Source organism: Aulonocara sp. 'chitande type north' Nkhata Bay, linkage group LG19 (assembly GCF_057382095.1).
Source record: "Aulonocara sp. 'chitande type north' Nkhata Bay isolate Kocher_YH1m ecotype deep benthic linkage group LG19, A_spYH_male_GT1.1, whole genome shotgun sequence".
NCBI lineage: Eukaryota > Metazoa > Chordata > Actinopteri > Cichliformes > Cichlidae > Aulonocara > Aulonocara sp. 'chitande type north' Nkhata Bay.
In genome coordinates this window covers 31,683,502-31,710,336 of record NC_141362.1, presented here as the reverse complement: position 1 = coordinate 31,710,336, position 26,835 = coordinate 31,683,502, and the positions used below count along the sequence as shown (strand labels likewise).

The following is a 26,835-nucleotide window of genomic DNA, read 5'->3' as shown; positions in this document are numbered from 1 at the left end:
ACACACACACACACACACACACACGCACACACACACACACACACACACACACAGAGTGTTTGGGTATTTCCCACTGACCTCATTTCTTTCTAGCTGCCTAATGTCAATTTTCATCTCTGTCCTCTCAGTTCTCTGTTTTGTTTTGCTCTCTGTGTTCCTACTGCCCAGTGTCATCACCGCTCCTTTTCAAATTCACTATAACCTCTTGCACTGCATCCATATGCTCCGTCATATATAGGACGTATCTCAGTAAAATGACCTGGCAGGAAAAAGCTTTTTTTTTGCTTCCCTCCTCTCTGTCTGTATATCCTGCCATCTTCCATCTGATGAGTACAATGTTTGTCTCGACTGTTATTTCAGCAGTTTTCCATTTACGAGCAGAAAATTGTGAGCAGGCACGATTTTCTTCCTGTCATGTTTGAAATGAGTTTCATTCTTAAGCTGAGATAGCCCGTATGTAGAGTTTATCTTTCATCTCGCCACACTGAAGCCCTCTCTGCCCTCCAAGGATGTCCTTCACGCTCTTATTTACACTGACTTCACCTGCTGACTCATATTAGTGTTCTAGTCACATCTCTCTTTCTCTGTTCCCCTTCCCCCTTCTTCACATACCTGGTTGAGAGCAGCGGGGCTAAGTGGATTTGGGATGCCTCCCTCCTTTCTTCTTTGTCTCCCTGCATCGGATGACCCTGTTTTTTTCATGCTAGGACGTACATGTGGGTGTGTTTGTCCTCATATGTTTATGTCTGGTCCCACCTTCTCTCTAAGGCATCTTCTAAAACTAATATGTTTAAGAGTGTCAAAGCACAATGTCTTCCTTAACCGGCTTTGGGCATGAATTCAAAGTGTTCACCTTTGCGTGACATTGTTTTTCTGTTGTGTAAGTCGTCACATTAAGCAATGCGCTGACTCGTGCACACTTTCCTCGTGTCCTGCAGCTGCGTTAATCCGAGGAAACCGCAACAACTGCACACAGTTCTCCAACAACCTGGACTGGCTGGTGAGCAAGCTGGAGAGACTGGAGTCCTCTTCAGGTACACTCATTAGCATTCTGACACATACACATGAGCCTGCAGTGAAACAGCAGTGTGAGAGAGCTTTTGTGCAACATCGCAGAACTATTAAAATTCTTTAACAGGTACAGGAGTCTTTTTTTGAAAGGTGACACTGTTGGCTGAAATCATGGGAATAGCGACTTTTACTTTTTAAATGTGCAGTAAGGAGTGCACCAGCAGGGTTTTCTGTTGCTCTGTGCGGACAGAATGCGTCTTTGACGAGTGTCCTTTGGTGTGTCTTTTGCGAGTGTTAAGTAATTGATGAATTTTGCGGCTGTGCAGGGATTCTGGAAGTTCTGCACTGCATTTTAATCGAGAGCCCCGAGGCGCTCAATATCATCCAGAAAGGACACATTAAATCCATCATATCGCTGCTGTACAAGCATGGACGCAACCACAAGGTAAGCAGTAAGTGTTGTTGCTACACGGTGAAATACACATCTGGGTTATGCACATGTTGAAAAATAACTATGCAATACAAAGAACAGCAATTTATGTTAAGAAAAAGCGTAACACTTTATAATACGGCCCGTGACTGCAATGAAATTGAATTTTTATGTGTATTTTATTTGAAACTACAAGAAAAAATACCTTTAAAATTTGCAGGTCTATGTGACCTTCGTGATGATGGAGCCAAGTCTAACTAATTTTGTTTTCCTTTCACAATCACTGTTTACTCATAAAGGGACTGTTTACTTTCCTGTAGTACACTTGGGACATTAGGCGAGGTTAAACCACTCCATACCCACCAAAATGTACAGCACACTTCTTATGTAAGATGGGGAAATATTGGTTGTTTTTCCACAAAATTACCAAGAAATTACTTAAAATTACTTACAATGGAATTTGTGTCTTGTTTTCTTTATTATAAAATATGGTTTAGAGCAGGGGTAGGGCAACTCCTGGCCTCGAGTGTCGGTGTCCTGCATGTTTTAGATGTGTCCTTGATCCAACACAGCTGATTCAAATGGCTAAATTGCCTCCTCAACATGTCTTGAAGTTCTCAGAGGCCTGGTAATGAACTAATCCTTTCATTCAGGTGTGTTGACCCAAGGGTGAGATCTAAAACCTGCAGGACACCGGCACTTGAGGCCTGGAGTTGCCCACCCACGGTTTAGACTGATTAAAATTACTTACAGTATAATTATTGCTTTGTTCCCTGTAGAAACCTGACTCGTTACCCCATTTTTTTGTGTACTTCCTTTTGTAAGTAGTTGTTGGCAAGTATAATTATACTAAACTTTCAAATAAAATACATTGAAATTAGATTGATTTACAAAGTAATACCAGAAAAAAAATGTAAAACCCCAATAAAAGCATAAAGGAATAATGTGATGTTTTCTTTGTTTGTTTATGTGTCTGTACGATGAATATGTCACAATAACATGCAACCAATTGAAGTTGTCTTATGACTTATGACTGGCTGCACAACAAATTACTCCTGCTAAGAAGTGCACTAGAACAAAGCATTCAAATAAAAACTGCAAATTAACTTGGTGTTTAATGTTTTTTTCAACAGTTGAAGCACACGACATGTGAACTTCACTGGTGCTTGTGTACCTAACTTGGAAAGAGCAACACTCTTTGCCACAGTCTCCATGCTAAGCTGACCATCTGCTGGCTATTAGCTGTACATACTGTACAGATGAGTGGGGTTCTTCTTGTTGAGAAGGCTCCTGGAGCTTTTCGTAGCCGCGTGGCCCTAACACGAAACAGTCTGTTTAACAGTGAAATAAGATCAGGAGCCGGCCTGGGTCGTAAATCAGCCCGACTGTACCGTTTTGCAGTGGAAGCAGGAGAAAAAGGTCAATGCTAAAGCGTAGGTGTTCTATGCTGTCATCCTGGCCCATTTAGTTCTACAGCTTTGTTAAGCTAACATCAAAAGGGTATTCTTTAACATGTTTTTGTACCCAGTAACAATCGCAGAGTAATTATGCAGTGGTTGCATATAAAGGGACTTTCCCTCCGGCAGCATCCTGGACAGTGAAGTATAATTAGTCATTTTCAGGTGCAGATGCACATCTGGGGTATAATAGGGAAAATGAAGTAAACGTGTTATCATTAGTGAGTGTTAAGTGCTGTTATGGTCTTCCATTAGATGGTGTTGCTTATTATCCCTACCTCCTTCACCTTCTTTTTTAGATACTAGATGTGCTCTGTTCACTCTGTGTGTGTAATGGCGTAGCTGTGCGAACCAATCAGAACCTCATCTGCGATCACTTGCTGCCCAAGAGAGATCTGCTGTTGCAAACCCAGCTGGTCAATGATGTCCAGAGGTTAGAGAGCCATTTATTTATCTTGCTATCTTTCTCCTCCTTGCTTCTCTGATAACTCAGCCCACAGTTATTTCTCTAGAGTCTAAAGCTTACTTTCAATTTATTAATCTGGTGAGGATCTTTTGTGAAATCATTATATGTTTTTTAATCTCTTGTTTGTTTGTTTTTTTATCTTAGTAGTTAAATAACTTTGTATGGAATGTTGCAATTTGCTTTTTTTAAGTGAAAAGTACAATATTGTAATTAAAAATGTAACTCTGGTGGTGATGTCACATTGTACTTCTTTGCCAGCATGAGACCGAACATCTTCCTGGGCGTGAGTGAAGGCTCGGCTCAGTACAAGAAGTGGTACTATGAACTCATGATCGACCAGGTGGACCACTTTGTGACCAGCGAGCCCTCCCACCTCAGAATCGGCTGGGCGAACACAAAAGGCTATGCACCCTACCCGGGAGGAGGAGAGGGCTGGGGAGGTAATGGAGTTGGTGATGATCTCCACTCGTACGGCTTTGATGGACTCCACCTCTGGTCAGGTGGGTGGGACAAGCCAGTGTCTGGAGTAACTAAAGCATTAGAAGATGAGCGGTAACCCTGGGTTACAGCCAAGTTGTGTCTAGACAGAACCAGTGCCCTGCAGGGACGATCTCCTTGCCCAGAGTCTGTGTCATTGTGCGCAAATGTGTGTATCCAACAGTATGTGTGTGTGAGAGAGGGAGGTAGAGGTGTGATTTGTGCCAGCACAACTCACTAGGTCGTATTTCACAAAGCAGTTTGTGCGTGTGTCCCGATCAGGTCGTATCCCGCGGGCGGTTGCGTCTATGAACCAGCACATTCTGACCTCAGAGGACGTGGTGAGCTGCTGCCTGGACCTTGGAGCCCCCAGCATATCCTTCAGGATCAACGGACAGCCCGTCCAGGGCATGTTTGAAAATTTCAACACAGACGGACTCTTCTTCCCTGTTGTCAGTTTCTCTGCAGGTGTCAAGTGAGTGTGTATTTTTTCTGTTCATATGCTTTATTAGACGTTAACAGGCAGAAAAAACTCATATTTATATATTCTAAAAATTCTATCTTTATATTCTGACTTTCATTTTGTCTTCGAGGCTTTTAGATTAGACGCGGCTTAAAAAACAGGAAAAAAATTCTGTTTCCATGGTGACCACTGATAGTGTGATTGATGTGACTTGAAAATGGAATTTCAAGCTCCAGCAGTTTTCCCACAATTCCATGATCGACTCCGACTTTGAAGAGCACAGTAGCCTTTTGCCACGTTCCCTCTGAGACACCTGCCACAATGTTTGGTCATGTTAAATATTAGAAAATGAATTTATTTAAAAAAAACGTCAGAGTTCAATCATCATTCATTTAAAAAAAAAAGTGGTTCATCTGTGTGGCTAAGAAAAGGAAAGAAAAAGGCGTATCGCTCCGCTTGATTTCCCCGTCTCTCAAATCATTTTCATGCATTTTTTTCCACAAATGATGTCACTTTTAATAGCGTCATTGTTCTCACACTGTCTGTATTATCTGACGTGCAGAAAAGATTAATTGAACAATGTGTGTTACTGACCCAGTTGTTACGCTGGTTAACAGAAGTCAGATAAGGAGTTTATTACCACTCACACACACGCTCATGTGCCAACATGCTGCATGAGAATTGCTTGAAATATTAAACAGTTCCTTTTTAAGGGATTTTAGTGTTTTTTTGTGACAGCTTGCTGTTACTTTGCACCTGGTGCAAAATTGGAGCAAGTAGAGGATTGGTTGTTTCTGTTAGTTTAAAGGTTAAAGGTTAAATGTATTTATGTAACATGTTTAAAACAGAGTTGACCAAAGAACAAAGATAAGTGATTAGACAACTAATGATTCATTGGCCCCTTCAAGAGGTCACTGGTCAGTTTCATGTTTTTTTTGTTAGTCTTTGCTGTTGATTGGAAGCCTAAATAACCTTTTAGATCATGAAATATGTTTCTTATTTTACAAGCGTTTCATCTTCGGTCAATGCATTCTACACTCAGAAACACTGAGCCATACTAAGGATTGGCATGGACTCAGAAAATGCGCTCAGATGGGAGTTTGTGTGTATCAAGTGTTTATTTTCAAGTTGGCGAATAAGCATATCTAATGTGGTGGAAGTTGTGGGACTGAGCGTGCGCATGTGAGGTCTGGGGAGGATGAGGAACAGAGTTAGCAATGGTTCAACCGGAGGTCGTGATTTGTGGACTGGATTGTGGAACCTGGAAATGGTCTTATTTGAGTGGGAGGTGCTCTGGGGGAGGAGGCTAGTTTCCACAGTAGGGTGGATCGGTGGAGAGTGGGCAGGCAGGTGAGCAGGTGAGTCTTCTCCTTTACAGGTTTGTATTTGTATTGTATCTTTATTTCAGACATATACAGAAAAAAAACCCAATATATACACAACTACACATACTTGCATTTACAAATACGAATATATATGTAAATACACACACACACGTATGTGCTCAGATAAAACAAAATAAAAAAAAATAAAACAAAGTCTAAATGACATGAAATGACAATTATTAGGTCTGAAATGGAGTAGGAAGAAGTATAACATACTTATTAATCCCTACCCCATGCTCAACATTTTATTGAATGCCACTATTCACCTAATTCCCATCATCACTTACCCCACACAATAAACAAGGAGAACATGTATAAACATAGCTACAGTGATAGATATAATTTAGATACAATTTAGTATATATATACACACAATGGGTGATCAACTTTATCAGTTTCATATTCTTCCTAAAGCAGTTTTCGAAACATCTTTATGAACTGACTAATTCTTGAGCATTGCTGTAGGTCCACAGTAAAACTATTCCACAGTTTTACCCCATAAATAGTAACACAAAAGGTTTTAACCTTTGTCCGTGCTTTAAGAGTCTTCAGATTTAATTTCCCCCTCAATTCATAGTCCCCTTCTTTGTCAAAAAACATCCTCTGTACATTTCCTGGTAACATATTGTATCTGGCTTTGTACATAATTTTTGCAGTTTTATATTTTATAAGATCCATAAACTTCAGAATTTTTAATTTCAAGAACATAATGTTAGTGTGCTCTCTAAATCCTGCTTTAGTAATCATCCTGATTGCTTTTTTCTGAATTTTACATAGTGGTTGAAGTGAAGTTTTGTATGTATTTCCCCAGATTTCCACACAGTATTCCAAATATGGCAATATAAGTGAACAGTAAAGTACCCGGAGTGATTTGGAAGGCAAAAAATGTGTTTCTGAGGTTCCAAGCTGAAGCGGGCACATGTGTCTGAAAGGTTTTCACAACTCTGGAGTTCCAGACATTCCAGAGAGACACGTGATTCAATAGTGCATGAGATTGGTGACTGAAAAGAGTGGAGAGACTTAGGATCGCAAGTTCTACATCAGCCCAGCACACCTGGTAAAGGTGTGACAAGAACAAACCAGACAGGGGACGAGTCCTGATGCCAACCTCACAGCTTATAATAACAAAGAGGTTCAACATGCAAAGACCCTTGAGCTGCTTCATTATTACAGACCGAGTGAAAGAATCCAAATTGTCTACAATTTCATAAAACAGGCTGTTTGGAACAGATTTGTCCTTTTTAGTAGTTGAAGTGTTGTCAAGGTCTGATCTGACTCTTTCATTGGTCGGGTGATTGTACAGCTAACACTGTGTTGACCAGTCACAGCAGAGCGTGAGCGTGTGGAAGCTTGGAATTGGCCCAGTGAACAGGGTGAACGTCTCCACGGACTTAAACGTGCCAGAACATGACAGCCACACATCCTCAGTGCTTAATAATTGAGGGCCGCAGTGAGAATGAGCTTGGTTGCGTCACTGCTACTACTTGAACTGCTATTTTGAGGAGCCTCGAGAGACGGTTTTGCAATGTTTTTTTCATTCACAGAACTAAACGTGTCCCCATTGGAGTAGAACCTGTTTAAGAGAGTTAAGAATAAAAGTAGAGGATTAGTTTTCTTTTCACTAGTCGCTTCTTTTATTAACAGCATTTAATTTTCTTTTAGTGTGCACGTAAAACATTGCAATAAGCCAAGTCACGTGAGCAACTTTTCTCTGGTTAGGGTTCGTTTCCTGTTGGGCGGACGGCACGGTGACTTCAAGTTCCTGCCTCCATCAAGCTACGCACCGTGTTATGAGGCTCTGCTGCCAAAAGAGAAGATGAAGGTGGAGCCGGTGAAAGAGTATAAGAGAGATGTGGACGGAGTTCGAGATCTGCTGGGCACCACCCAGTTCATGTCGCAGGCCTCCTTCATCCCCACACCTGTGGAAACCAGCCAGGTAAGCTCACAGGAGGCGTGCAGGATGGTGATCATGAGAAAAACGCCCCCTTTTTCACAAAGGCTGTGATGCAGTGTGACATGTAAAAGAATGCAAATCAACTGAAAAAATGCTCATCTTGAATTTGATGCATCTTGTGTATTTGTTTAATTTTTCCAAAAGAATTGCATTACTTTGTTTCAACTACTGAGTTTTTTGCATTCTATAGTTTGCACAACTTTTTGGAAAATGCTCATTTGCTTACCTGTTCCTTCAGATTGTCATGCCGCCTCATTTGGAGAAGGTTCGGGACAAGCTGGCTGAAAATATCCATGAGCTCTGGGGCATGAATAAGATTGAGCTTGGCTGGTCTTATGGCAAGGTAAGGGTTAGATTGTTAATGAGATTGTTATTTAGTTGCTTATGTTGTTCTCCTACAAGTTCATCGCTCGGATCAAAAGATAAAAAGCATACTCCATGCCGTTTTCCATGTTTGTGGAGAAATAAACACGACAATTACAATTTTTTCTCGATGAGTGTGACAACTTACCATCACAGAGGCTTGTGTGTCATCTTGCTTTCTCTTTTATAATTTGCGGTTTACACCAAAAAGAGGGTAAGTGGAAAAAGAACACTGTCATTGTTCACATTCAGCGCTTTTCCACGCCACTCATTTACATCCTTCATTCACATCCAGTTTGTTTGTAGGTAGCAGAGTCATTGTGTCTGTGCTCTAGTGTCAGTCATGAATTACAAATTGTTGTTTCACCCAAAGGGCAGAACAGGATGTCTTGGCAATTTCATCACCTCAATAAACCCAGACTAAAATTTGCATTTTGTTTTTTGTTTTTCTCCTTTTCAAAGAAAAACTGATGGAGTTTCTAATTCTTTAAATGTTCAGAGGGTCAATCAAAACACATGACATAACCCGCTATGAGCCAGAAACCAATCAAAAGGCCTGTCTATATATTCGGAGCAGATGTTGTATCTTTTCTCCTGCTACTGATAGGAATCTGAGAATGTGATTGTATGCTATACTTAAGATTGGAAGATTAATGTGAAATTGAGATGAGGCTGTGTTAGTCTGTGTTATTCTTGCCTCTGCTGGCTATGTCCAAAAAATTGCCAGATTAACAGCCGATGTTTTCTATTATTAACTGGCATCAAGCCTGATCAAGCATAAAGACCAGAAGCAGTGGGAAACACCTAGTCTGGATCTGTGGGGCAAGTTCAAAAGTATATCTGACTTAGCTTTTGAGCTCTTTTATCATCGGAGAGCTTATGCTTGAGGTTTTTTAAGCTGAAGTCTCCTGGCTTCACCTGTAGTGATATCAAATTCTCATCTAAACTCCCTAAAAGAACAAATTAGTGTATTTCCCAATACAGTCAGCTGGAAACGCATGCTTATAATTACAGTGTACGCAGTGCAATCAGCAGGCTCCTGCAACAGAAGACAAAAACTGTACCTGATTTAAATTCAGCTCCATCCCACTTCAAGTTCTCCTGCTGTGTTCGTATTGTTTACTCTCTGCTCGGGTCTATTGTAAGTCACGGTTGCACAAGTGGTCAAAAAGAAGGCACGTCCAAATTTAAGTCGGTTATGGTTTCATCTGTTTAACTCCAAATTCTAGCTGATGGCTTTCTGGTTTGTTGTATAGTTACCACAGGATAACGCCAAAGTGACCTGTTTTGCTCTTAAAGGAAGGAAAAACAAGAAACCAGCAACAAGACGCAGCTCTTATGTCTATAATACAACATGAGAATTCTGCGCTAGCTTGTAAGCTTTCACTCTGTCCTCCTCCTCGAAAAATCTTTGATTTAGGACAAAGACAAGTCTGAGATTTGGTAAACAACAATAATAAACTAGTTTTATTGTCAAGGTTGTTTTTTTGTTTTTTTTTTACATGTGGAGCGATAGCCAAGTGAGTTGGAGTCAGTTATACATGTGGTAGAGGTCACATAGCAGATAAAATAAACCTGTTTTTGCTATTTAGCACTGGTTGCATGTAAATATGAAAGAGGAGATTTCCCATAGTTCTTGTACTATTCACAAAAGAGCTGGCTGCTATTCATTGGACCCACGGAAACAGCTGCATATCTGTACACAGCCCTGCATGTTTTCTTGGTAAACATCCACCATTGCCATGCCACCTCCTCTGAGCAGCATTGCCAAAAGGATTATTTGGCTTAAAGCGCAGCCTCGAGAGAGACGCATTACGCCTCTCACTCGGTATTCCTGCCATACAGCTCTCTGGCTCTGCCAAGAAAACATGCTCTCTTGTCCCTCTCTCATAACATGTTCACTAGAGTAGTCTAATCACTGCAACTAGTAGCACCCAGGACTTAAACCACATGCCCGCCCCCCTTGTTAGTTCACAGTGACAATGAGTTATGAGGCTGTGTATCTCATATGCATAGATCTAGTAGGACTTGATGTACATATGAATGCAGAGCTGCTGAACAGCAATGATGAGAACGTCAGGAGGTGTTTGATATGTGTGTTTTTTCTCTGTTTTCCTCACAGATAAGGGATGATAATAAGCGGCAGCATCCGTGCCTGGTGGATTTCTCCAAGCTGCCGGAAACGGAAAAAAACTACAATCTGCAGATGTCAACGGAGACTCTGAAGTACGGCGAACATGATGGATTGTTTTTGTCTTCATGGACAACACCTCTGTTATAAAAATAGCCTAAAAAACCATATCTGACATATTATTCTCAGATAATGCATTTTCTTTTTTCGTTGGATTTAAACTATGAGGAATATCACAAGTTTAGCTAACAGTTCACTGATCTCATAGTAAAGCTGAAGCGATGACGTGCTGTAGTTTAGTTGTTAGCACTGTTAGGACTTCTTAGCTTTTCTTTCTCTATTGGAAAAACACACACCAGCTACAAGGCTGTGGGCATTCCCATCCTTGACAGAGGTTTCCGCAACGCTGGCTCCACGTGTAGGATGACCTGCCTGTGTTGAGATTGTCATGCCCCATTTGATGAATAAATGGAGTATCTATTGCTCTAGACTACCAGTAGTCCTCTCTTCTTTAGAGAGACCAGGCTTTCAATACTTACACAGAAATGTGCAAAATGGAGGGGTAGGGTTAAGGTGGAAAGGCCCATCGCAGGTGATTTACATAAATGCTCTTCGAATCAAAAACATAAATGCATGCCGTCATTAATCTTGATCTGCTGCTTTGGGAGACACATCTGGGTGACAGGGACGAGTTCCTGAAAGACATCAAACTCACTTTTACTGTCGCTCCGTCCGATCACGAGGTGTGATTCACTTGGCGCCCGTTTCGTTGCCGTGGGTATTGCTCGGTCTTTCTTGTGTAACAGATTAGGACACGCGTAATTTAACCCATCGTGCTCTGTTTGGACACATTCAGCAGCCTCTCTGGTTCTTTGCATATACTGTCAAATCAGTTTGTTGGTCACTGTGGTTATTTTTTTCCCCTGCAGGACTCTGCTGGCCTTAGGCTGTCGTATAGTTCACATGAATCCAAATGCTGAGGACTCTCTCAAAAAGATAAAGCTCCCTAAGAAGTAAGTGGGTATGATTATAGCAGCGATGCGAGCACACGCACTACTCATGATATCGATTGTACATCACACAATTGGACAGTAATGACTAGGCCGCTCTATAGTAAGACAGTAAGAGAAATGAAATGAATCAAAATATTTGGTAACCCAATCACAGATCATCCAAAAATGTCCAGCAGTATAAGAAATAAAGGATATTTATTGTGTTTACTGCCATAGAGATTCCCATCAGGCTGTAAATGTAACTAAACTGGTCCCTGTGGTTTAACTGTATCCATAACTGGGGGAAAAATTCCTTTTTCATTGTTTTTTCCTGTAGCTACATGATGTCCAATGGTTATAAGCCGTCCCCTCTGGACCTGTCCGATATCAAACTGACTCCAGGGCAGGAGCTGCTGGTGGACAAACTGGCAGAGAACGCTCACAATGTGTGGGCCAAGGACCGGATCAAACAGGGATGGACATACGGGATTCAGCAGGTATGCTCAAATCCACCAAAGAATCGACACCTTCGCCAGACATGTGAACAGCGCTGAGGTTTGGTTAGAAGTGAAAGACGAATAACAACCTTAGATCACTGTGAACACATCTAGGAAAACACATGCTTTAATGTTCAAATTTGATTGAAGAGATTTAAAAAAAATAGCTTCTCAGAGAACAGGTACATTCAAAAGCAGACATTGTTGCTCTAAAGTGCTTATGAGTGCATCCCTATAATCTAAGAGCAGCAGCTTTACATTGTCCAGAGGTCTGTACAAATTACTCAGCCAGAAAGTAGTAATGTTCCTGGACATCTGGTGCACGTCTGTCCGGTTGTTCAGTCTGACGTCACTAGCCGTGTCTGGGCCTAAACTCCGCTGCAGGTCCATATATCAAACGATCACTGTGGCATTACTGAGAGTTGAAAAACTTTCTAAAGTCTTTCATCTTTAATAAAATGATCAGCGTTCTGCTCTACCAGGTGTAACAATTGAGTTTAACATCCAGGCATCCATGAAAACGGAATTTATGACATTTAACGGAGTTAGAAGTTAGCATGGAGTTAGCTCGCTAGCTTCTATCTAAATACAATATAGCATGTCCTGACTGCGGGGTTTTGGAAACAAATTAAAACGTACAGCTCTGTTATCACTTCCAGCATAAATGAAGACAGAAAACTAAACAGCAGTGACGTTTGTAGGGTTACTGAAGTTGGGCTAGCTGGTATATAATGATGTGCTACGTGACCGCTAGCGACACAGCTATGTTAGCATAATATAAACAAGCTAACTTTTTTTCCACTCGATAAAAGTTAACGTGAGTGTTCTCGGTGGTCAGGAACAAATGTAATCGCATGGCAGGATGCTGTAAAAGGACCAAACTTCAGCCAGGAGAACAACTGATCCATCCACAATACGAGGTTAGTCATTCATATACTGCTGCATGGGCTGGGCTGTAGTTACATCCTAAGGTTTTAAAAACTGAGCTTAAATAAATGATTAGTGGTAATAAAAGCCGAGGGAGGTCAACAGTGATCACTGACTGTTTTAGGAGCTTTTTGAGATCAAAAAGAAGAAAATACATAACATTAAACATGTTACGTCACGTCATCACTGAACAACCGGATACAATGTGCTGGGAAAAAATGCTCAGATCAAATACAAATGCTGCAAAGAAAGAAAAATCTGTTTTCTTAATATGTGGAAGAATACGCTACTTTTGCCTGCTCCCTTATTCACAAGGGGTTGCCACAGTGGGTAGCTCCGCATGTTTGAGTTGGCAAAGCTTTTTTATGCCGGACCCTTTTCCTGACAAAAGCCCACTGGGATTTGTGTCTCCTCCCGGGATCAAACTGGGGATCTTTTACTTGTCAGGGAATTGTGTAAACCGAAAGGCTGATTTTGTTCTATTTCAGCTTTGTCTGTTATCTTCTCAGTTTCAGACCAGTCTATAGTTCACTTGTGGATTTGTTAACTAATAAAGTAGTAATATTGGACACATAACCAGCTGCAGAGCTTCAGCTACAAGCTCATCAAACAAACCTGAAATAAATAAAAGAAAAAAACTCTAATTTAAATTCACAAATCTGCTTTACAGCTGAATGAAATCCCTTCATTTGCCTTTCAACTGGTGGGACAAATGAATGTTTTTAAAAAAGGCTTTAAACTTTAACATTTCTCTTGCTGCTTCTCCTCCGTGAAGGATCTTAAAAGTAAGCGTAACCCTCGCCTGGTTCCTTATGCTCTGCTGGATGAACGCACCAAGAAGTCGAACAGGGACAGCCTGCGGGAAGCTATCCGCACTCTGATTGGCTACGGGTACAACATCGAGCCCTCGGACCAGGAAGGCGGTGAGTTTCACCCATGAAAGTGTGCTAATCAAAATGCCCAGAAGTTCAAATTATACAGTGCATAATAAAATGCTCCTTACAAAGAATAAGGATAAAAAAATATGTCCTGATATGGGACTTTGCCTTCCATCTCCTTTCAGTTTAGAGTGAAAGAGAATATGCAATTAATATTTCCATTGCTTCTTATTATTCTCCTTTCACCCAGCAGGACAAGTCTCGGAGCGCCTCAGCATTGATAAGATCCGCTTCTTTAGGGTAGAGAGAACGTACGCAGTGAAGACCGGGAAGTGGTACTTCGAATTTGAGGCCGTTACCGGTGGAGACATGAGAGTGGGCTGGGCCAGACCTGGGTGTAAGCCAGATGTGGAGCTTGGCACAGATGAGCTTGCGTTTGTCTTTGATGGATACAGGGTAAGCTGTCAACCAAATCTCAGTTAATCCCAACAGCGTATTGGTGAAGTTCACGTAGACTACTCGAAAAATGGCTTTCGCCCTTTATTCTTTCGTATTTAAAAACCTATTTAATTATTTGGTGTTAAGCTCATTTAAAGTAGTTGCTCACATTGTGTGTATACCATATGGTATTCCTTGTGTCTGTACTGTGCACAGGGCCACTGCCTGAACATGGGCAGCCGGCTGTTTGGGCGCTGTTGGCATGCTGGGGACGTGGTGGGCTGCATGATCAACATGGAGGACAAGTCCATGATCTTCACTCTGAACGGGGAGATCCTGATCACCACCAAGGGCTCTGAACTCTGCTTCACGGACTTTGAAACTGAGGATGGTGAGAAAGAGCGTGTATGAATGTGGCTGTGAGGAGCTGTTGAGCACACGTCCTTGCCATCCTGCCCTCATCTTTTAAAGCCTTCACATGTAGAGCAGAAGGCTTTATCCCAGAACAATCATGGTGGTGATATAAGTTAAAATTGAGCGGCTCCCTGTGTGGAAATCAGCCGTATTTGAAGTGCCACTTGTAAATTGCCTTTTGCAAAAGCTGCATTGATGTTCCATCCCTCCTGCCGTGTATTCTTAAAGACTTCTTTCTCTCCTCCTCCTTTGCTCCCCCCCTTTGTCTTTATGTCCTTTGTCTGTCCTGCAGGGTTTATTCCAGTGTGTAGCCTCGGTCTGTCGCAGGTGGGTCGTATGAACCTCGGGAAGGATGCTAGCACCTTTAAGTACTACACCATGTGCGGCTTGCAGGAGGGATTCGAGCCATTTGCCGTCAACATGAATCGAGAGGTCACAATGTGGTTCAGCAAGCGTCTGCCTACTTTTGTCAACGTGCCGAAGGACCACAACCACATTGCGGTAAGAAAGAAGAAACTGTGAAATTGTTAAAAACGATTGAATTGGCCTAGACGATGAACGCGAAGATTGTCATCGTTTGTTTGCAGGTAACCAGGATCGACGGCACCATCGACAGCCCTCCTTGTCTCAAAGTCACCCACAAGACGTTTGGGACACAGAACAGTAACGCAGACATGGTGTTTTGTCGTCTGAGCATGCCTGTGGAGTTCCACTCCGTCTTCAAGATCAGCCCTGTGGTGGACATGAACGGTGTTCATGAGGAAGAAACCCTTAAAGTCAAACACAGGTGCTGAACTTCCCAAAACTGTGACTTTAAGCTCTTTTGCGAGAAAACCTTGAATCCGACATGTTATCTGCTCGCTAATGACTTTTTGAATATGGTTTCTGATAGATATCCACTGAGATCTGTGAGGCACAGCGATGAAAGTAGACGAGTGGACTACAGCAGCATCACTACGGTACAGAAGAAACGTCTGTTTGCAGCTGCAAAAACTAAATGCGTTTTCATTTTTGGCTAAGTCTCTCTTCTCTGTTTTGTTACAGTACTACCATTCAGTGAGGGTCTTCGCAGGTCAGGACCCTGCCTGTGTGTGGGTTGGATGGGTTACTCCTGACTACCATTACTATAGCAACAACTTCAACCTCAGCAAGAATCGTACAGTGACTGTAACCCTGGGCGATGAACGTGGGCGAGTCCACGAGAGGTGACGCCCTCTGTGTTCATATGTAATAAATGCTGACGATTATTTTTAATTACTAACCTTGTAAAGATTTTTATATATGCTTATTACTGACAGCGTGAAGAGGAGTAACTGCTACATGGTGTGGGGTGGTGATGTCACCAGCACTTCCCACACCTCCGGTCGCAGCAATGTGGATCTGGAGATCGGCTGTCTAATAGATTTGGCCACTGGCCTATTGACATTCACCGTCAATGGCAAAGATATCTCTACCTCCTACCAGGTACAATACACACAGCTGTGCAAGCAAGAATATAACTATTGCTATGTTTCTCTATAATTAAAAGTATCTAGTGTGATGGGTGCAACCCAAAATAACTATGCTACCGAACTAATAAAAAAGTAAATTTACAAAACTGTGCAAAAGTCTTGAACCTCTTCATCAGTTTTTTATATTTTGCTAGGAAAATAGAAATAAGGTGAAAGATTGAATGGAAATACAAAATATGGGGCAAAAACAGAGTTTGTACAATTCTAATGAGCTTGAAAGTCAATATTTGACACAACTGCCTTTGTTTTCCAACACATTTCTAAATAGTCTTCAGGAATGGTCCTGCAGGCTTCTTTAGGACATTCAATGATTTTCAGATGTTGGCTCCCCTTTGGTAAATTGTAAATGGAAAGTTATATTGTCTTTGGACTGTGGGAGGAAGCCGGAGTACCCGGAGGGAACCCACGCAAACACGGGGAGAACATACGAACCCTGGCCTGATGGTGGACTTGAACTCAGGACCTTTTTGAAGTGAGGCAACAGTGCTAACCACTGTGCCACTGTACTACAGTTAGTGGGGTTAGGTTGATTGGAAACTCTAAATTGTCCATAGGTATAGATGTGGGAGTGAATGCGAGTGTGAATGGTTGTCTATGTGTTAGCCCGGCGACAGACTGGCGACATGTCCAGGTGTAGAGCTTTTATCTACGCTTTCTATGCCTATTCACGTGCATCGGGGGCAACTTAGTGCATTTAGCAGGAGTCATGGATCGACCGACCTGACCTGCTCTACCGTAGCTTCTTTTTACTCCCAGTATGATCCCACTCTGTTTCAAAGTTGTTAAGGTTCGGGGAGGCCAGTCAGTGACCGACGGCATTCCATTGTGTGTTTTTCTATCCAGGTATGCTTTTACTGCTTTGGCAATGTGTTTGGCATCATTGCGATGCTGAAAAATTAAACCGTTGCCAATCAGATCCTTTCCAGATGCTATTTCATGCTGGATCAAAATCTGACAGCACTTCCCACAGTTCCATCAGTTTTGACAAAATCCACTGACTGACATGCAGCTCCAAATCAGACAGAGCTTCTTCTGTGTTTTACAGATGGCTGTAGACACTCACTGTTGTACCTCTTTCCTTACCTCCTCACTACACATTGACGAAGATTTGGAGAAAAACGTTCTTTCCATAAGACCTGTTCTCACTGATTTACATTCTAGTTCATATGTAATGTGGCATACCTCAGCTTTTCTTCTCGTTTTCCTTCCTTAAGAATGAAAAAGGCAATCTTGTGCCTGTCAGACTGTGTTGTTTTTTTGTACATTTTGTATATATATATTTTTTGAAGATTCAAGGAAAAAATTACATGTTTTTGCAAAAGGCTGCTAGTAAAAATGTCAAAGATACAATTGAATATTCGCTCTTTTTGTCTGTTACGTGAAGACACAACACTTGTTCGTCCCTTGAGTTATGTGTTTGTTATTGCTTGAATGATTCATAGGTTGGAGTGAAGTGTTAACTTTAAAAAAACCCAGAGAACTGTGACGCAAAACCAATTGAAAACTTTAAAAGAACATCTGGCTCATTGGAAACAAAACTGTGAATTTGGACATCAATTTCAGGGTCTGCAAGTGCAGCCATAAACAATTCCCATCACTCCCACTTTTGAATCACCCTTTGAATCACCTGAATACCTGCACATCACCATTGTGCCCTGGAAATGCTTCCACGAATGCTGCTGTTTGGTCTCTGTTTATCGTAGTTCTCATCATCACTGATGGTCCTTGACAGTGTCATGGCGACAAAAGTTTATATTTGATGATGATAGCAAAATCACAAATGTGCAAGTGGTCAGAGCTGGATGCTCAAGGAGAGAACCATGAGGGGCATGGGGAGCAGTTAAATTTAATAAATCAGGTCAGTTTGTACACTAAGGAGCTTGGAAAGAAAAGCGTCTGGACTTCTTTAAGTTGCTTGAAGACGTTTTACTTCTCATCTGAGAAGCTTCTTCAGTTCTAGGGTCAAATAGTGGAGAGTCCCAGATTTAAGCCCTATGGGAGTGACCCCCAAGAGAGACATGGACCCCCTGATGATCCTCTACCTAATCATATGAGCCAAGGTGTGAAAATCGGTGTGGGTCACAATCAGCCAAGGTTTTGGGTGAACCCGCTGTGAAACCTAGCCCCACACAGTTGGTGTCGTAAGCCACTGCATCTGTTCAAAGATGTTCGTTCACAGTGGACATAGATGGCTTCTTTCACTCTGTCCTCGAAAGAGTGACCTTTGCCCTTTAGATGCAGATGGATAGCTGGCTCTTGTATGTTGTGCCATATGTTTATGAAGTGGTGTTTGGTCTCTCCGATGTAGAGGTCTAAGCGACTTGAGCGAACTGAAGAAGCTTCTGAGAGGTGAAACTTCTTCAAGCAACTTAAAGAAGTCCAGACGCTTTTCTTTGCAAGCTCCTTAAACTACGATGACCTGGATGATTGAGAACCTTCACAGACATTTTGTAGAGTTTTATGGCTTTAGTTGTGGATCTTTTTTGGTAACAGCTTGTAAAATGATTTATAAAGGATATCAAGTCTTTTGCGAAGAAGATGCATGCATGCATTAATATCCTTATTCTTCACTAGCCTAATATTGGCCATGCATATATCCCTGCGTCTCCAGTTTAATCTGATGACCTTGAGAGTAACTTAATTTAAGACTTAATTTAAGACATATTTACTGAACAGAGAAGTGACTGTGCATCTTGTTGAATTGTGGACTTGTTGTTCAGATGTCCTCTCAAAAGTAAATCCCAAAATAATCTTTCAGAGGGTATAATCTTCTTACGTTCTTCCTCACTGAAATTCTTTGAGACTTCACACAGTGCTGACTCATCGCCGACACTCTTAAATGTTCATGTGTACTCACTCACACACACACACACACACACACACACACACACACACACACACACACACACACACACACACACACACACACACACACACACACACAGGCAAACTAAACTGCACTAAGTAGCAGAGTTTTCATGATGCATCATTAAGCTGCTTTCCTTAAGTCACGCTTTCAAGGTCCTTCTCAAGCTTTTGATATTTACTTCCTGTTTGGACCTTTTGTTTGCTTTCTTTTCTCTGTTCCAGGTGGAACCAAACACCAAGCTTTTCCCCGCTGTGTTTGTGCGACCCACCAGCCCCAGCCTCTTTCAGTTTGAACTGGCTAAAATAAAGGTGCGTGGCTCCTAATTTTACTTTTCCATTACAACAGGCTTACTTTTGTGTCTGCAATACCATAGAAATGAATGCTGTGCTCAGACAGGATTCCCATCAGCTGTCTCTGTGTGCTCTCCAGAACGCCATGCCTCTGTCATCAGCCATCTTCAAGAGTGAGCATAAGAACCCGGTTCCACAGTGTCCGCCCCGACTGGATGTCCAGACCATAAACGCCGTGCTGTGGAGCCGCATGCCCAACAGTTTCCTCAAAGTGGAAACGGCCAGGGTTAATGAGAGGCATGGATGGGTGGTTCAGTGCGTGGAGCCCCTGCAGATGTTGGCAGTGCACATACCTGAAGAGAACAGGTGTGAAACAAGGCTTAGTTCGCTTATAAGTTGGATTTGTTACTTTTTAAAGCACACTAGTCAATGCACACAGTATCTTAAATGTTTAATCTATACAGGAAGTTTCAAACCTTTTTTACCGAGGACCAGAGACAGCATGCAACTGCCTGTTGTAACACAACTTGTGTTCTTTATTCTTAAACAAAAGATGTACTAAATACTGATCTGCTAAGTTCTTTTTGTTTTGTGATCAGAACAAGGCTAACTGTTTTGCCCCATTTCTATTTTCTTAAAGCTAATTTCCTGTTTCATCTAGCTTTATTTTTAGCTTAAAGTAATGACAGTGGTATTCATATTCTCATTTAACTCTTAAAAAAGACAAGCTTCCTGTAACCATCAGCACACATTGCAATAAAGTGATTTAGTCATATTTTATTTTTTGGTAACACAGTAAATTTTTTTTTAATCTCAACAGTCACTCAGGATTTTCTGCTTTCCTCAGTTTTGTCGCTGTGTATTAAAATGTCCTCGGCTATAAGCTGTTAGACAGACAAAACAGGTTTGAAGTTGTCACCGTGGGCTTCGCTAAATCATCGTGCTGATTTTTTAACTGTTTGTGACAAGTGTATTAAGCAACCAGAAGGATTAAGGGACGGGGAGTTTCAAGTTATTATCACCTTCCATTCTGACGTATAACTGTTAAGATTCTGGCCACTGAACCTTTAAAATTTAAGAGCAAGACGTGAGTTTAGAGTGCAGTGCCATTAGCTATGACTAGCAAACTTGGTTAGTAACCTACATCGCATAAACACATGATTCTTAGTTAATGGTAAGCAACAAACCACCAATAACATAACTAATAAATTACTGTAATTTCACCACACAGTTATCCATATTTTCTGTCAGACAGAAAAGGCACCAACAACACAAAAATGGTTGAGTGACTCAGATTAGCTAGCATGAAGCCTAGCGGCTAGCGGACAGCCACCTGGGAGTGAAAGCAGCCATGCTCCTCACAGTTAGTGTGAAGGGGGGTAAATTAGCTGTAGAGGGAAAAATCATTCTAACCCTCAGCTGTGAAAACCTCACCCAGCTGGGCAAGTAGGCAGCTAAGTTTGTGAACACAATAACTAGAGAATGAGGCGATGTAGGGTTTTCAAATTGATACCATAACAATAATACCATATCTGTTAGAAATGTCAGGCAAATTTGAATCTCAGTCACCTTGAAGGTCAAGTTTTCTGAAAATCTTGTGATGCGATAACTAAAGATGTAAGTCACCTTGGATTTTCACATTGATTGGAGGTGAGGAGTAGTATTTTTTTATACCAGGTTGTAAACCTTCCATGGTAACGTTGGACACTTTAAGACTGGGTTTTATTGAGAGTCACTCACTAATGCTGGGCAGACACTGCGATTTTTTCAGTCACGTTATTCAGCTCCTGCTCAAACTGCACGATTGACTCGCAGGGGTTAGAAGTTCATAGGTCACGATGCAGGTCTCGCACTATACGGCCCGATGCTCTGATGCGACCTGAGTGCTCACACTGTGCGTCCATAAAAATGAAGGTTATAACAGAAATTCTGTCGCTCGCTCTCCCTCTCCGTCTTTCACTCACACAGACACACACCACCACCATCAGCTTTGCTAAATTGCTAATGAAAAACATGATCAGGCAGCTGTGATTGAGCAGCAGTGTCGATCCAACTATTTTCACGGTTGTTGTGGTCGTGATCATTTTGTGAGGCCACATCGAAAAGGCTCGGATGAGCTTTCCAAAGTTCTCCAAGTTGTGCCTCCATCGCTTGTGTCCAGATCACACGCTGCACAGCCGCGCTGCGCCGTCTTTTTTACCGACATTTGTGTTTGCGCGTGCGCAGTGTGACAAACTGCGGTGACACCCTCACGACGGTCGCGAGGATTTCAAACAGGTTTGAAATCCTCGTGACCAAGCGATTGATGATCGGGAGCTGGTCGTGAGGTGTCAATCGCGTCTCGTTACCCCACGTATACTACACGATGCACGACGCACGATGAAGGCCAAAATCGGGCCAATCGCCAAAACGGTTGCACGACTCAAAATGGGCCAAAAATCGCACAGTGTCTGCCCAGCATTATGGAGACATCTTTAATGACCATTTCAAGTCCAACTGCACTGAACTGGCTTTACTTTTTAGCTCTAGAGGATGCTGCTTGAGAATTTCACATTGGATGCTGTCACATGTAAAAAGCAACTTACTGGCTTGAAAAAAATCCCCAAGATAGAAAAATATGAGTTTTTAAAGTTTCTCCCTGACCACCAAGTAGACTAGATCACAAACTTCGTGTTATGAACCATCATGAATTCTGCTAACTCTTGCTCTTTTTAATGAAAGGTGCGTTGACGTCATGGAGCTCTCGGAGCAGGAGGACATGAAGAAGTTCCACTATCACACCTTGAAACTGTACTGTGCCCTCTGCGCTCTGGGAAACACTCGTGTGGCCCACGCCCTTTGCAGCCACCTGGACCAATCACAGCTCTTGTACACCATCGACAATCAGTACCTGTCTGGCACGTTACGCGAGGGCTTCTACAATGTTCTGATTAGCACCCACCTGGAGACAGCCAAAGAGGCACGACTCATGATGAAAGATGAGTTCGTCATTCCTGTCACGGCCGAGACACGCTCCATTCGTCTCTTTTCTGATGCTTCTAAAAAGCACCTCCCGCCTGGGGTGGGGCTTAGCACCTCCCTGAAACCACGCCTAAACTTTACCCCACCGTGCTTCATCAGCACCAAACGGGAGCATCTGTACAGTCCCCAAATCCCACTGGATGCACTGAAGGAGAAAGCGATTTCGATGTTGACAGAGGCTGTTCAAAGCGGAGGGCACCACATCCGAGATCCTGTCGGAGGATGCGTGGAGCACCAGTTTGTTCCAATCCTGAAGCTCATTAGCACCTTGCTGACGATGGGTGTGTTAGGAAGCGAGGACGTTCGTAAGATTTTACTGCTCATTGACCCGAACGTCTTCAAAGAGGCAAGAGAGGAGGGAGCCACGGGGGCCACAGACAAAGAGGGACTAACAGGGGCAGAGGAAAAGGCGGTGGAGGCTGGAGAAGAAGAGGCAATCAAAGAGGCTCAACAGCCAATGGAAGGACTGCTGGAGAAGAGGCTGCCAGAGCCGGTTAAACGACAGGTGATCGTGAAAACACACACAATTGTATACACAACAGACAAATAAAAATAACCAAAACATGTGAAATCGATGCACATTGTAATCTTAAAGTGACAATCCACAGCTACGAACTAACCACACAGCTGTCCTCTCAAATGCTCCGTAACTGCTCTAATGTAATAGGCCCGTTCAGAGATCAGCCAAACACGAAATAGCTCCGTCTCGTATCGAACAAATGATCTCACGAGTAAATATCTCTCTTTAACAAGTGGGATAATGTGAAGCCATAAGGCATTTCGATATGTTTCTGTCATTCTTGATAACTAACACCTGCTTTGTCACAACAGTGATGGAAGAGTACCTGTTTGTGTGCCTCCTCTCCAGATGTGCGAGCTGCTTCACTATTTCTGTGACTGCGAACTGAAGCACCGTATCGAGGCCATTGTGTCCTTTTCTGACAGCTTCGTGTCCAAGCTGCAGTACAACCAGAAGTTCCGCTACAATGAGCTGATGCTGGCCCTCAATATGTCTGCTGCTGTTACAGCGAAGAAGACCAAAGAGTTCAGATCACCGCCTCAAGAACAGGTGAGAAGAAGCACGCCGGGTCTAAGCCAGCGGATCCCAAAGTAGGAAGTAAAATGCAGCATTTCGATCACTGACTGGCCTGTTCCAGTTTAGATGATTATCTTTTACAGCCATTCTGCTGTAGATTTACTGCTGTGTTTGGGATTGTTATCCTGCTGTATGACAAAAAATTTGTACAAGCTTTAGCTGTTGGAGAGACGGCCTCACATTTGACTTTCAAATACTTCAGTACAGAGTTCATAGACTTTTTCCAGCTACACAATTTCTGTAGCTGCAAAACAAAAGCCAAATCATCTCCCTCCACCGCCATGCTTGACAAGTGGTAAGAGCTGTTATGTGCTGATATGCTGTGTTTCATTTGGCACTGTGCAATATGGCCAAACATCTCAATGATACACAGTGCATAGAAATCACAAAAGTATTCTCCTGATTTGTTCTTTGTAGAGAGAAATGGCTTTCTTCTTGCAGCTCTTCCAAACAACCCTTACTTGTTCAGTCTTTTTGTATTTATAGTGTCATGAAATTGAACATTTACCACAAGGCCTTCTGTGAGCATTGCACATCTGAAATTGGGCTCAATTTTCTTGGATGTCTTGAATGTTTGCTGCTACTGAATAATCTTAATCACTGCAGAGTGATTGACTTCAAACTGTTTGGCTATTGGCTATTGCTTCTCTAAGACCATTGGTGGTCTAAGGCATTGTGTTAACACACACCTGAAATCTCCAGACTAGTAAACATCTGCCTACTGATGATCAATGAGTTGAGTGTGTTTGATTAACAGCACCTAGCTGCCACTAACCCTCCTAATCCCAAAGGAAACAATAAGGGTGTGTTTAATTTTTCACATTTTACCTTCATTTGTGTCGGATTGTTTTTGTTCAATTGAGACTGTTTACCAAATTTTAAAACCCGACACTCACCAGATTATTCCATTTTTACGTTAAAGCATTAAAAAAGAGGTGATGTATTGCGCTTCTCCACCACAGCACCACTTTTCATCTGTGCCGGGGCTCCCTCGTGACAGCTTTACCCCGGCAGTTGTGTATCTCTGCTAATGGATTTCTGACAGTGCGCATATCTCCCGAGTGATCGTAGTGACGCTCGTGTGACGCAAGTGTGCAAAATAGCTGCAGAGGGTAAATGGCAGTAATTGTGCATCATTTAGAGAAAGAATAAAAAAAGAATATGTGACTCTGTAATAACTCAGTATACGGAAAACCTGCAGGCTCATGGCTTCAACTGATTGGTCAGTACCGTTGTTGTCTGAATACGTGACTAATTTGAGATTAATGTAGATTTTGGTTCAGTTCTTTCTGCCTCTTTTAGCCCAGAGAGAACCAGAGCTGCTTCTGGCTCCTAATGTTTCATAAAGCTCTCTTCTTTGTCTATATGTGAGAGTGTGCGAGCAAAGCTTCAAGGCAAATTCATTCCTCTTGGTCTTGGTTTGATGGCATTGCTTCCCCGGGAGGGCACACTCATCTGCACAAGAGTGCACATACATAGAGCATTTCTTTAAGGTCACGGCTGCAGACAGAATTCAGTGCAGCACAGCTCGTTTAATGGCTTGTCATGGTGTCCTTCGGCCTGTTAGCGCAGAGAGAGAATTAGCCACTCGAGCTGCGTTTTTTCTCTGTGATTCCTGCAATAACAACATTATAACAAAGCTGGGATAGTCTCCAGCCCTGCACAATGTACTACAGTAATTTGTATATAGAATAGAATAGAATAGAATAGAATAATCCTTTAATTGTCCCACAAGGGGAAATTTGGTTGTAACAGCAGCCAGAAAGACACATATACAACAAACAGGACACGGAACAGAAACATACACAATTTTTCTTACTTATTTACATTAAGGACAATGGTTACTATAAACAGAGTACTGTACAGTTATTAAATTAAATAAAAATAACTAACTATGCATTTTTTTGTATCTCTATGCATCTAATTTGAACATTTTCCCACATTTTAGATCAACATGCTGCTGAACTTCAGTATGGGAGAGGACTGCCCGTGCCCTGCAGACATCCAGGAGGAACTCTATGATTTTCATAATCAGCTGCAGCTCCACTGTGGTGAGATGCAGCTCTTGCAAAAAACATTATGAACCGCAATGCTAAACTGTTTATGTTTATTACAACACATATATCATCATTTTGCAACATGATGCAGCAATGTTACATTTCCCTGATTGCTTTTAGAATTCATTACAGTTATTTTACCGAGGCAGCACAAGCCGGCATTATGGCTGATAATGTAAGAATAATAAACAAAACAAACATCCTTATGAAAAATGCTTTACGTGCACATATTTCTTGGCACTGTTAGCTGCCGTTGCGTCGCCATCAGCAAAATTGTGCCTGTACTTCATGAGATGTTTCTTCCTCTCTCTCTGCAGCGCTTTCTGCCAAGGCAGAAGATTTGAACGTTCGCTGCTTCCGCAATTTCTCTGACATCTTGATGTTTTGATAAATAATTGAATCGCCCTCCCTTCCGTGGTGCTGCCGATCTAATGGCGGCCTCACCTGCGCAAAAAAAACAAAGAAACTTTAAATTGCTAAGAAATAAGAAGAGGGAGAGTTGTCCTGCGCATCATGCACATTGTGGTTGTTTTTTCTCTCTGTGTAATGCAGGAATCCCTATGGAGGAAGATGAAGACGAGCAGGATACATCGATTAAAGGTCGCCTCCTTATGCTGGTGAACAGGATCAAAGGCCAGGCGCACAAAGCAGAGGAGCCCACGAGGATGGAGCAAGCTGCACCCTGTGAGGAAATCACCGCTTTCATTGCACTGCATGAATGATGGAGCTGTGCCTACTGTATCGTTACACCTGAACGTGGTTAAGAGCTAACGATGATGCGGATTAAAAGTTAATTAGTGAGCAGGGGAACAACAAATTTGAGGAATATGACTGCAGAAGCATACCGAATCACAAGTGGAAGCAGTTTACTCTTAGGATGTGTTACTTCATAGTCAAGCTGTCCAACAACAAGAAAAAAAGGTGTCCTTGAGCAAGACATGGAACTGGTTTGGTTTGTTGTTGTTGTTTTCCCATAAAAGCACAAGTGCTGAGCTCACGCCTTGTACATTTAGTCCCTGCTACATTTTGCTCATTCATGGCCTTGTTCACCTCTTTCTGTACAACCTCTGTGTCTCTCTTTGTGTTCCTGGCACAAAAGAGAGGGCAGAATTAACAGGAGATGTTTCTGTATTGCACTTCTAGCGCCCTCAGTCTGCCGCTGCCACGTGGACTGATTCACTGGGTAGCAGTCATTTCCATTTCAATTTCCCTTCAATTTCATTATGGAAATATGCAGCCTGGTGGAGCAGAGAGGCTTCAGAGTGAAGAGGATCCTGTGTCAGCCGCTCCGGGAGATGAGAGCGGGGAAACGAAGGGCAAAAAAATCCAAAATCGTCAGCGATAAAACTCAATGCTTAACCTGATTAAACTCACAGACACGTGCAGACTGCATGAGATCGAGCACAAACATAGCAACACAAACGTTTCAGTAGCAGGTCCAAATAACGGGTGTGCCGCAAGAGTGCAACTGCGAGATGTGTCTAATTGCCTCTCTCAGGGATCAGGGACCACCACTGAATGTGAGTGACCACAAGTTCTTATTTAACTGGGCAAAGTTCTGTTTAGAGTTGGATATTTTGTGCTTAAAGACAAATTGCACACTTAGGCCAGCCCTAAAGCATCCCTACTTCACCTCTCTAATGGTGACCATACTGTAACCTGCCCAAATAATCATCCTGTGTTCAAAATATCTTGAAACATCATGAAA

At 42.3% G+C, this 26,835-nt stretch overlaps 1 protein-coding gene across 5 annotated transcripts in view; it reads left to right on the top strand.

Moving 5' to 3' along the window:
• LOC147307431 (ryanodine receptor 3) overlaps positions 1–26,835 on the top strand; it is a 110,344-nt gene that overhangs the window by 41,549 nt on the left and 41,960 nt on the right. For 4 of the 5 annotated variants that reach the window (XM_086275162.1, XM_086275163.1, XM_086275161.1 and 1 more), the window contains 24 exons: positions 939–1,034; positions 1,338–1,456; positions 3,198–3,331; positions 3,623–3,864; positions 4,124–4,316; positions 7,409–7,625; positions 7,882–7,986; positions 10,129–10,232; positions 11,067–11,150; positions 11,467–11,626; positions 13,329–13,476; positions 13,682–13,887; positions 14,086–14,260; positions 14,576–14,784; positions 14,871–15,070; positions 15,176–15,242; positions 15,328–15,488; positions 15,582–15,747; positions 18,885–18,971; positions 19,093–19,319; positions 21,675–22,479; positions 22,843–23,043; positions 25,019–25,121; positions 25,680–25,811. In XM_086275162.1, coding sequence (XP_086131288.1) covers positions 939–1,034; positions 1,338–1,456; positions 3,198–3,331; positions 3,623–3,864; positions 4,124–4,316; positions 7,409–7,625; positions 7,882–7,986; positions 10,129–10,232; positions 11,067–11,150; positions 11,467–11,626; positions 13,329–13,476; positions 13,682–13,887; positions 14,086–14,260; positions 14,576–14,784; positions 14,871–15,070; positions 15,176–15,242; positions 15,328–15,488; positions 15,582–15,747; positions 18,885–18,971; positions 19,093–19,319; positions 21,675–22,479; positions 22,843–23,043; positions 25,019–25,121; positions 25,680–25,811 — 4,341 coding nt within the window. The remainder of the gene's footprint in view (positions 1–938; positions 1,035–1,337; positions 1,457–3,197; positions 3,332–3,622; positions 3,865–4,123; positions 4,317–7,408; positions 7,626–7,881; positions 7,987–10,128; positions 10,233–11,066; positions 11,151–11,466; positions 11,627–13,328; positions 13,477–13,681; positions 13,888–14,085; positions 14,261–14,575; positions 14,785–14,870; positions 15,071–15,175; positions 15,243–15,327; positions 15,489–15,581; positions 15,748–18,884; positions 18,972–19,092; positions 19,320–21,674; positions 22,480–22,842; positions 23,044–25,018; positions 25,122–25,679; positions 25,812–26,835) is intronic. The other variant, XM_086275160.1, reaches the window with a different exon arrangement.